This window comes from Prenolepis imparis, unplaced genomic scaffold, assembly GCF_030444845.1.
Source record: "Prenolepis imparis isolate NDT839.2.m4 unplaced genomic scaffold, iyPreImpa1.0 SCAF_43, whole genome shotgun sequence".
In the NCBI taxonomy this organism is placed as follows: domain Eukaryota; kingdom Metazoa; phylum Arthropoda; class Insecta; order Hymenoptera; family Formicidae; genus Prenolepis; species Prenolepis imparis.
This window is the reverse complement of record NW_028141201.1, coordinates 15807-27467: the sequence shown is the minus strand read 5'-3', so window position 1 is coordinate 27467 and position 11661 is coordinate 15807. Positions and strand designations below refer to the sequence as shown.

The 11661-nt window shown below is 41.9% G+C and overlaps 1 protein-coding gene across 1 annotated transcript; it reads left to right on the top strand.

Annotated features, from left to right (window-relative positions):
* The first annotated feature begins 1554 nt into the window (after positions 1-1554).
* LOC145947096 (protein GVQW3-like) lies at positions 1555-1998 on the top strand. The gene has a single exon (XM_083056872.1). The coding sequence runs from the start codon at positions 1555-1557 to the stop codon at positions 1996-1998; it is 444 nt and encodes a 147-aa protein (XP_082912998.1).
* Positions 1999-11661: the final 9663 nt, after the last annotated feature.

Here is an 11661-nt window from a genome sequence, read left to right as displayed (position 1 = left end):
CACGTAAGCATTCTCCGTTATCTCGAAGAGACCAGAGGTTACGTACGCACTCTCCTTGAATTTATCTTTCAGGGCGGCCCGAAGGAGATCATGCTGCTCCTCGAATTTCACCCACAGTTGGTCGAGGATCCGGATGCGAGTTGCGACGGCACTGGCGGTGATGTTGGCGGCACCCAACTTCTTGAGGTACTCCACTGAACGCGATATGCGACTTTGAATTTCACTTTGACTATCGTGAAGCGTAGCTGCATCCATGATTGACACTCACAAATGTTCCTGTTATAGTTGAGTAATCACTTCACTCCCGCCACGAGAGAGAACACTCGCGAACGTGCGGATGCCGGCTTTATGACGAAAATCCGGCTCGAAGGACCATCAATATGTTCACGAGCGCGTGCAGGAAAGCAGATATATTGAGGAAGCGAAGCGATAAGTGCTCTCAGATATTAGTTTAACAATGTTTACTGTATTAGCACAAAAATTAACATATACAACAAAACAGTATTTGTCACGACTAACAATAATGCCGTAATAGAATTCTAGTCCGTAATTCGAAATCGTTAGTTGGTTGATAGCGGGTGGCGACTGCGGTTTTAATTAGGTATAACAAGCGTGCGGTATGCGGTTTCACGACGGATAACTGCGATAAGGCGTGGATGATCATGGGTGAGCTCCTTTTATTGATTCGGGCCAGGAGTCACCCTTTTCGCCGAGCGCCAATAATCATCCTTAATTTTCAAACATTTAGAGGTGACTCGAAGGCGCCGTACGCTATAGGCTGCCTCGTGATCCGCGCAGAGTAGGCACGTGCCTGTCATGTGCGAGTCTTTAGATCGCGCGATCGATTGGCCTTACAGTGCCCACGTGATGCGGCCGCGCATGCTTTTCGCGACGTCGGTGGTTGTGTTCCGGCGCGGTGGCTGTTACGTGTTTATATGTTTGTGTTGTTTTTTATTGGCGTATCTGTCATCGCAGATTTATTGCCTATTTGTTTTTGTCCTCAAAGTCGCAAAATAACAGATCTTTTTTAAATTGCAGAAATAATGTATAATTATTTATTGCAGCTTTGAACACAATATGTACATGCTTTTCTGTATTAGGTCAAAATATATCGAGAACATTATATCTACTATCAGATTTTACATCAATTTTATTTACCCAAAGCACGAGCGCGAACATAACTCTATGCAGTCTCAGTCTTAGGAAGTTTTAAGAAAATTGTAGTTAAATAATCACAAAACAACTCAATATTCATAATATATCACACATTTGTGATAATATAATGTACCAGATATCATATATACGAGGGATGTATGATAAGTACCCGTGTTTAACGACTGATAGCGCCACTGACTCAAAATCTGTATACTATTGTTTAATTTCATCTTTCAACTGTCGCCTGTCAAAATTTCAGACATATTTATCGAATAGATTTTGTTTTAAAGCTGTTAAAATTGGGCAAGTTTGTATTTGTTTGCAATCATGGAAAAAGAGCAATATCGGTCAGTGATTCGATTTCTTTTTTTGGATGGGAAGACGTGTGAGGAAATCAAAATGCAGTTGCATGCCGTTTATAAGGATCATGCACCTTCGATGACTACCATCAGATATTGGTTTAATGAATTCAAGCGAGGCCGAACATCCGTTTTTGATGAAGAGCGTCCAGGCCGTCCGATTGTGGTGACTACGGAGGATATGGTCAACAAAATCCATGATATCGTGTTAACAGACCGCCGAGTGAAGATCAGAGAGATTGCTGACATTGTAGGCATCTCAATTGAACGCGTACAAAATATCTTACACGAAAAATTGGGCATGAGAAAGCTATCGGCGAGATGGGTGCCGCGTTTGCTCACAGTGGAACAAAAACGGAACCGCATGACAACTTCAGAGTACTGTTTGGACATGTTTAAGCGCAATCCGAAAGAGTTTCTGCGGCGTTTCATAACTATTGACGAAACATGGATCCATCACGCCAGAATCGAAAGAACAGTCTAAACAGTGGACTTCACCCGGCGAACCTGCTCCAAAGAAGGCAAAAACGATTCCATCGGCCGGAAAGGTCATGGCCACCGTTTTTTGGGATTCGCGAGGCATCATCTTCACCGACTATTTGGAGAAGGGAAGGACAATTACGGGGCAGTACTATGCTGATTTATTGGGCCGATTCGACGCTGAATTGAGAAGAAAACGGCCCCATTTGGCGAAGAAGAAAGTGCTCTTTCACCACGACAACGCACCAGCTCACTCGTCCGCAATCGCTACAGCAAAACTGGTCGAATTACGCTATGAATTGCTACCTCATCCACCATATTCCCCCGATTTGGCCCCCTGTGACTTTTTTTTGTTTCCAAACATGAAAAAATGGCTTGGCGGAAAGCGGTTCACGTCAAACGAAGAAGTTATCGCGGAAACAGAAGCCTATTTTGCGGAGTTCGAAAAATCATATTTTTTGAATGGCTTAAAAAAGTTGGAATATCGGTGGACTAAATGTATTGAACTAAAAGGAGACTGTGTTGAAAAATAAATAAAAAAAAATTTTTTTTAATGCGTTTTCTTCCCTAACACGGGTACTTATCATACACCCCTCGTATATATATACAGGGTGTTCGGGAACTCCGGTGCCAACCGTTGAGGGGTTGTAGGGTAGGTGAAAATATGCAACTTTTATTAATAAACATGTAGTCTCCGACGACGCCTGTCAACGATGCACGACTGCAAAGCAGAGATGGCGCTCCGCGCTCAGCGGCGCCTGCGCACACGTACGAGGCTCTTTCCTTGTGTTCGTGGTGGCAGCGTCTCGAAACTGGCATCTCTGCGACGCAAAGCAGCGAACGCCTAGTCCACACTGATCTCAGTTCAGCGTTTTGTTTCGGAAATTAAATCGACATGTTTACATTTGCGGAGATGACAGACATGCATCTTGTGTTCGGTGAGGCTCGCTGCAATACAAGACTTGCTGAAAGGATCTACCGTGAGAGATTTCCTAATCGGCGACACCCCTGTCGGAAAACATTTGCAGCCATCGATCGTCGCTTGCGGGAACTGGGAACGATGACGGTGAACAGATTAGACACCGGAGCAAGAAGACTTGTCCGGACCGTTGATTTTGAGGAGGATATTCTGGAAAGATTTGAAAATGAACCGTCCACTAGCACTCGCGCCATCGGCCATGCTATGGGAGTCGCCCACAATACTGTCTGGAAAGTCGTACACGAACAACAATTACACCCCTACCATCTACAGAAGGTGCAAGCAATGGGCCCAGCTGACTTCCCGCTTCGTGTGAATTTCTGTCAGTGGTACCTTAATCGCCTCGTAGACAATCCACATTTTGGTAGCATGGTTTTGTTCTCTGACGAAGCGCAATTCACAAAGGATGGCCTCTTCAACAGCCGTAACAGCCATCTTTGGAATGACGAGAATCCTCACGCGAAACACATCAGGACCCATCAGCAACGGTTTTCTGTAAACATTTGGGCTGCAATCTTAGGTGATCAATTGATCGGCCCGTTCGTGTTGCCACCTCGCCTGAACGGGAACAATTACTTGCAGTTCCTCCGCGAAACCCTGCCTGAGTTAATCGAAGATGTGATGTTGTTTGTACGTAATCAGATGTGGTATTAGCACGATGGTGCGCCGGCCCATTTCTCCCGAGCAGTGCGGGACTATCTTGATCAAACCTACCCTGGTCGCTGGATAGGCAAAGGAGGTCCAGTTGCATGGCCACTTCGCTCCCCAGACTAGACTTCTCTGGATTTTTTCCTTTGGGGTCATGTAAAGAGCCTAGTGTACGCCACTCCTGTAGAAACAGTAGAGGACCTGACTGCGAGGATCTTCAATGCTTGTGAGGTCGTCCAGCATACACCAGGCATTTTCGAACGAGTTCGGCAAAGTATGGTGCGGCGGTGTAATGCCTGCATTGAATTAGGAGGTCGCCATTTCGAGCATCTTTTGTGATTGCATTTTTTGTGAAGGAAAAATAATAAAGTTACTGGCGTCGACAGGCGTCGTCGGAGACCACATGTTTATTAAATATAAAGAAAGAGAAAAATATGTTTCTACTTAATAATCAGATTTTCCTTGCTGTTACATAAAACGTTACACATAGGTTCAAAATATTATAATTTCATAACGCCATAAAAAATAAAAATAAATATAGAGGTAGTTAAATATCAACATGATTTAAGCATTTAAATTTAAATTAAAAAAATGTTGTTTTCATATCAAATATTCTAATGTAAAATGCAAAATTTTTCATCAGATATCAAATATAAGCAAGAATGTTCTCCAATGTATAGAACTTTACCCTCCAAATCTATATCTTGTAGACTTTGTTGGGAACGTCAAAGATTGATATGTACGATTATATTTAAATATCTTAATTATATCACACGCATCACATTCTCCCTTTCACGTCCCAAGTAAGTAAAGTTTTTTGTTCTTTGTGCTTGTAATCATTTATATATCGCTCTCATTCTCGGAAGAATTGCTATCGAAACCTTCGTCACGACCCACGTAGTTAGCATCATCTAGTAATAATATTATAATACTTTTTAATAAACATTAAAATTATTTAAATATTACAATTATAAATATAAAATTTAAAAATATATTTTTTGCCTATGCAAACAGCGCAAAAAGATAAGGAGAACACATAGTTACCTGCAACTTCATCTTCGAGGTCCCTCAAATTTTGCCGAGCTTGCATATCAAATTCAAGCGGATTGGCCATGTCCAATAATCTCAATAACCATATAGGAAAGCCGTTTTGCATTACATAAATATCGTTTTCATTCTCGAGATCGTTTTCCAATACATCGATGAGCGGTTGCAAGTTTTCGATATCGTCGGCACCCATAGCTATCATGTTATTACCCTCATCATCTCTGTTATTGTTCGCCAAATCACCATTTTCCACCTCGATCAATTCCAAAATGCCGAGTCTCGGCGCTTCCGCGATGCTCGGCAGTAGGAATACTATGAGAGTTCTAACCCAGGTCCTCTGAGGGGGGTGCGGGGCGCGGGGGGTTCTCCGGGGCGAGGGGTATGACGTCACGTGGGGCGGGGGTATCTCGTAGGCGCGGGGGCTGACGTCACGCGGGTGGAGGGGATGTTTCGACAAAGGAGGGGGGAAGGGGGGAGTCTAAGCATGTTCGGCAACTGATTATCTTTGTGATTTATGGCTACCCGAAGCCATAAAACTGTTTTTCATTTTATGGACATTTTATCATTAGGAAAGGAATGAAGATTTTAAGCCGACGCTGCGACGAACATGTCAAACGTTATTTATAGGGGTGCAAATGTAAAAGCGTTGACGTTCGGCAGCTTGTACCCTCGCGGAAAATCGGTCGTAAACGAGAGCGAAACATTTTCCTAAATATCTTTTAAGGAAGAATTGCAATAATTTTGAGAGGGACGGGGGTTGAAGCTTATGGAGAGAGAGTCTGTCTCCACATCAAAAAGTCTCGAACAGTCGCCGAGCGAAGTGAGTGTAAAAAAATAGTGAAAAAAATGACTGGAGGTTTTCTGCGCCGTACGCTCCCCGAAATAGTAAGTTGTACAATTTATTTAAAACTATTGTACAGAATATTGCAATATGTTTAGATATATATATTAAATATTCATATTTTTCAGATGATCTATAACATTGTGCAAAATTTACGGCCGCAACACGTGGTGGAGCAAGGTTTAACTGAACGAGAGTGGGTGAGAATGCTGAGGTGGGAACATCGACAAATGTTTGCAGAAATGTGGTGCGAAACTGCAGAGGCGCGGGAAATGGATGCCAATAACAGTTGGCTATGGGAGAACATGTATGCTCTTCGGGAACTGTTTGGTCTAGAGCCATATCCACCAGAACCTGTGGTGGAAAATTGGAACTAGTAAGTATTTCTTTTAATTATAAATTATTAAAATAATTAATAAAAATTTTCTGTTATGCAGGAGTCCCCGCCCAGCCGTCGCCTCCGCTTCTCACAGCACCTAGCATTCGGCTGCCTCACCGCCTCGCATCCACAATCGTCGGCTTTACCATAGCCACCTCCATCACCGACAATTTTTATATATTATGATATTCATTTATATTTTCATCTTTATATTTTCATCTTTATATTCTTATCTTTATATTCATTTATATATATTTTTTAAAATTTTATATCCATTTTATATTCACATTTATATATTCACATTTATATATTCACATTTATATACATTTATATCCATTTATATTCTTTTAAACACACACATACACACACACACACACAAATGTATAATACACATTTATTCATAATTAAAAATAATTAATATTAAATTAATATATTCATTTTAAAAATTCCTCTTCTTTTCCTTCACTGCGTCATCTCTCGCATGCGCCTCTCGCTATCTCTGTCTCTCGCGTTCACCTCGCGCTCTCTCTTTCTCTCCTAAGCGCTATCTCTAGCAGTCCCTAACCTCGCGTCATCTCTCTCTCTCTCTCTCTCCTCGCCGCAACATCTCTCTCCTTCACGTTCGCCTCACACCCTCTCTTTCTCTCGCGTTCACCTCGCGCTCTCTCTTTCTCTCCTAAGCGCTACCTCTCTCGCAGTCCCTAGCCTCTCGGTCCCTAGCCTCGCGATCCCTAGCCTCTCAGTCCCTAGTCTCGCGATCCCTAGCCTCTCAGTCTCTAGCGTCACGTTTCCCCTTCCCCGCATGATGTCATCCCCCACAAGGACCGTGCAACGAGCTGCGTATGAGTGCAATATTTGTAGATGGTATCTTTACGACTTTTTTATGAGGGTTCTTAGACATTTTCCCCAAAAAGGTATAGAACAAGCGCCGATGATTAACAATTTTGTACCCTCGTTAATATAATTTTATTACGGAAGCGCCGATGTCCGGCTGTTCGTCAACGGAGCGTTCTAGAGTTCATTAAAACTATGTTTTTCATTTTATGGACATTTTATCATTAGGAAAGGAATGAAGATTTAAAGCCGACGCTGCGACGAACATGTCAAACATTATTTATAGGGGTGCAAATGTAAAAGCGTTGACGTTCGGCAGCTTGTACCCTCGCGGAAAATCTCCCATAAAAACGAGAGCGAAACATTTTTCTTAATATTTTTTAAGGAAGAATGCAACGTATCGGTGCCAACGTTCGGCAGCTTGTGTCCTTACTCCTCTATCCATAAAACCGATATCTCGGGAAACTATCTTTTGAGATACGCCAAATGTTAGAAAAGAAGATAGAATTAGGTGAAATATATATATAAGGAGGATGAGAGCGCGTCAAACCATAGTACGATTTGAAAGCGCATAGATGCAGCGGTGAAAAAAGTTTAGTGGTTACTTTCTTGTATTAGAAGTGTTAGTGGTATAATAGTGAATAAAAGAAATAATGGAAAACATCGAGCAGAACGAACGCGACCTGTTGGAGCGGTCCCATCAAATCACCACCTTGGGCGAATATTTTGAATGGGCGCTGCGCTGCGAGGACTTTATCAAACTGCTCGAAGAACGCAGTCGTGTCAAGCGTCCGCGACTCTCCATTGGATATAGACAATCTTTGGTTGCTAGAATCGCGCGACTCGAGGGTGCAAAGACTCGATTGCAGAGACAGTTTATACCCAGTGGTGGTAATTACAGTGGCGGTAATTACAGTGGCGATAATAACACGGGAAGACTCGTTTGGCGAGAGATCGATACCGCGTTCGAAAATCGGATACTGACAGGTGCGGTGATTAACGCAGACTATATCGAACCGCGACAATTTTTGGAAGACGCTAGTAGTGTAGTTCTTGAGCAAGTGCAAGATGTTATAAAAATACACAACTGTGCAAAAGTAAATACCGTGTTCAACGGTGAGTTTGTGACAGGTGATATGCGCTCCAACAAAAGCATTAACACGCGAAATTATGAACTCTTTCGCACGTCCGATTTACACGAGTGGTATGAGCGGCATGTCATCGAATCCACATTGGCGTCTCTCGAAGAGTTTCAGGAACGTGATAGCGGATGGGCATTGTCACGAATCCTTGATCTTACAGTCAACGTCAACAAGTGCAATCCTATGCGCGCGGGGTGTTATCTAAACTTACCGCGAGAAATTATGACGAAGAGAGCAGTGGTGAACGTGCGATCAACGGACAATGCATGTTTCGCATGGTCAGTGGTGGCCGCTCTGTACCCCGCAGAAAGACATGTGGAACGAGAATTTTCATATCCCCATTACACGACAGTGTTAAATCTTCAGGACATTGAGTTTCCGATGACGTTAAACCAAATTAAAAAGTTTGAACTGGCAAATAACATCTCAATCAACGTCTACGGCATTGAGAGGAAGAAGGAATTATCTATTCTTCCGATACAGCTCACCGATCGGAAGAGAGAAAAACATGTAAATATGCTGTATGTGGAGGAGGACGACAGCGTTGGGCATTTCGCGTATATAAAAAATCTATCTCGGCTTGTCAGCACGCAACTGAGCAAACACAATGGTCAAAAATATATCTGCGATCGGTATGTATATTTATTGCAAACTATATAATAATTTTAAATAAAATTGTAAATAAAATTGTAATTTTTTTTTCACAGATGCTTGCACTTCTTTAATTTGAGCGAAAAATTGGAGGCTCACATTGCGGACTGTCGAGAAATGAACGACTGCGCTATCCGATTACCAAGCGATAAAGACAAGTGGCTCGACTTCGACAACTACAACAGAAAGGAGCGATTTCCCTTCGTGGTGTACGCCGACTTGGAGTGTGTGCTGAAGAAGACGCCGGAACATGCGTCATACTCCCAACATCACGAGGTATTTAGCGTTGGGTATTACGTGCAATGTTCGTACGACAACTCGTTATCCGCGTATAATTCTCGCCGTAGTATCGATTGCGTTTCATGGTTCGCCGAAGAACTTAAAAATTTAGCGCATCGCGTAAAGGGTATTTTGTCTGATAATGTCCACATGACAAAATTAACGCAAAATGAATGGGAAAAATTTCATAGCGTCACGCAATGTCACATTTGCGAAAAACCGTTTGCGCCGGATGATATACGCGTACGCGATCATTGTCATCTGACCGGGCGATACAGGGGTCCCGCGCACTCAAACTGTAATCTAAACTACAAAGACTCTTATGTCATTCCTGTAGTTTTCCATAATCTATCCGGCTATGACGCACATTTTATCATAAAAGAAATAGCTACCGCGTATGAAGGACGCGTAGATGTGCTTCCAATAACAAAAGAAAAATACATTTCATTTACGAAGACTGTCAATAGTACCGACGACGATAAAGATCGGAAAGCTTGTATGAAATTACGATTCATCGATTCATACAAATTTCTCAATGCTAGTCTTGACAAATTGGCATCTTTTTTGAATAAGGATAAGTTAAAAATTTTGCGTTCCAATTTTTCCGCATTATCCGCTAACAATTTTGAATTATTAACGCGACAAGGTGTCTTTCCGTACGAGTACATTGACTGCGTGGACAAGCTGCAAGACACGCGTTTACCACCACGCGAATCGTTTTACAGTTCTTTAACCGGTGACACTGTATCCGAGAGCGACTACGCACACGCCGTCAACGTGTGGCAGCAGTTCTCCATTCAAACCTTGGGTGAATACAGCGATCTGTACTTAAAAACTGATGTCTTGTTGTTGGCAGATATATTTGAAAACTTTCGCGACACTTGCATCGCGAGTTACGGACTCGACCCTACGTATTATTATACTCTTCCTGGGTATACATGGGACGCCATGTTAAAACATACATGCGTAAATTTCGAACTGCTTACCGATATCGATATGGTTATGTTTATTGAACGGGGTATACGCGGCGGTCTAAGTCAATGTTCAGGAAGATACGCGCATGCTAATAACAAGTACATGCAATCGTATGATCCGTCGAAACCATCATCATATTTAATATATTTAGATGTAAATAATTTGTATGGATGGGCAATGTGTCAACCACTGCCTTATGCCGATTTTCGATGGGTCGACGATGTATCTAACTTTGACATCTCGTCAATAGCGCTCGATTCACCTACAGGCTATATCCTCGAAGTAGATTTAGAGTATCCACAACATCTTCACGACACGCACACTGACCTACCGTTTTGCCCGACACGTGACAAACCGCCCGGCAAGCGGGAAGATAAGCTTCTCGCAACGCTATATGATAAGAAGCGTTACGTCATACACTACCGCAACCTGCAGCAGTGCACGCGTCACGGCCTTCGCGTTACAAAAACACACCGCGTATTACAATTCACTCAATCCGCATGGCTCCGCGATTACATTGAACTAAATACAAAATTTAGAACACAAGCGAAAAATGATTTTGAGAAAAATTTGTACAAATTGATGAACAACGCGGTATTTGGCAAAACGATGGAAAATGTGCGTAATCATGTAGATGTAAAATTATTGACAAAGTGGGACGGACGATACGGAGCAGAGGCGATGATAGCGAAACCAAATTTCCATAGCAGGAGCGTCTTTTCAGAAAATTTAATTGCCGTAGAATTACGTAAACTAGAAGTAAAATTTAACAAACCAATCTATGTTGGTATGTGTATACTCGACATATCGAAAGTGTGTCTGTACGAATTTCATCACGAGTACATGTCACCGCTCTATCGTGAAAGATGCCGGATAATGTACACTGACACCGACAGTTTAATATATCATATTAAATGCGAAGACGTGTATGAAAATATGAAACGCGATATCGCTAGATTCGATACGAGCGATTATCCAATTGACAACGCGTACAGTATACCGCTTGTGAATAAAAAGGTGCCAGGTCTAATGAAGGATGAAAATAATGGCGCGATAATGACTGAATTTGTAGGACTTAGAGCAAAAATGTACGCTTTGCGAGTAGATGGTAAAAAAGATACAAAAAAGGTTAAAGGTGTCAAAAGTAACGTTGTCGCGAGAACGATAACATTCGACGATTATACGCGGTGCCTGAACGACGAGATTGAAATGACACGTAGTCAGTCATGTATTAGGTCGAAATTGCATGAAGTATACACCATCTGCGAGACAAAAATTGCTCTAAGTCCGTACGACGATAAGCGGTATATCATACCTGATTCGACCGACACATTACCATGGGGACATTATCAGATACCCTTATAAAATATAATGTAATATAATGTATGTGCGATATATTATGTAACATATATGTATGTATTTCATATATTGGAACGGAAAGGATGTATTAATAAAGATTTTGTATTTCACATATTTCATGTATATTGTAATATTTCAAATACTTTTATTTGTTGTACACATTATATATTTTTTTAATTTTTGAATAATTAATAAATACAATTTGTATGAATTAAATTGCATTGTCCTTATGTATCCAAGAGTTGTGCGAATTGTCAAATCCCAGCCATTTTACGTAAACCTCGTCACCCCTCCTGCGCAGTACTTTCTCTACGAGATATACGTCCGGATAATTCGCGCTATGCAATTCGTGCTCGTAAAACGCTCCAGCGACAGATGTTTTGCGATAGTCCTCGAGTAGATAGGTTACGGGATTAGTACGCTGCACTTTAACAATTTTAAACACTTCGGTTGTCCAATTTGGTGTGTAACCCTTCTCAAAAAGTTTCTTGTACTTGCTAACACGTACCGGGTCACCTACTTTGAACTTTGCC

Excerpts from the sequence above, each read along its gene's own strand:
- LOC145947096 (XM_083056872.1), top strand. The coding sequence starts at position 1,555 with ATGCAGTTGCATGCCGTTTATAAGGATCATGCACCTTCGATGACTACC.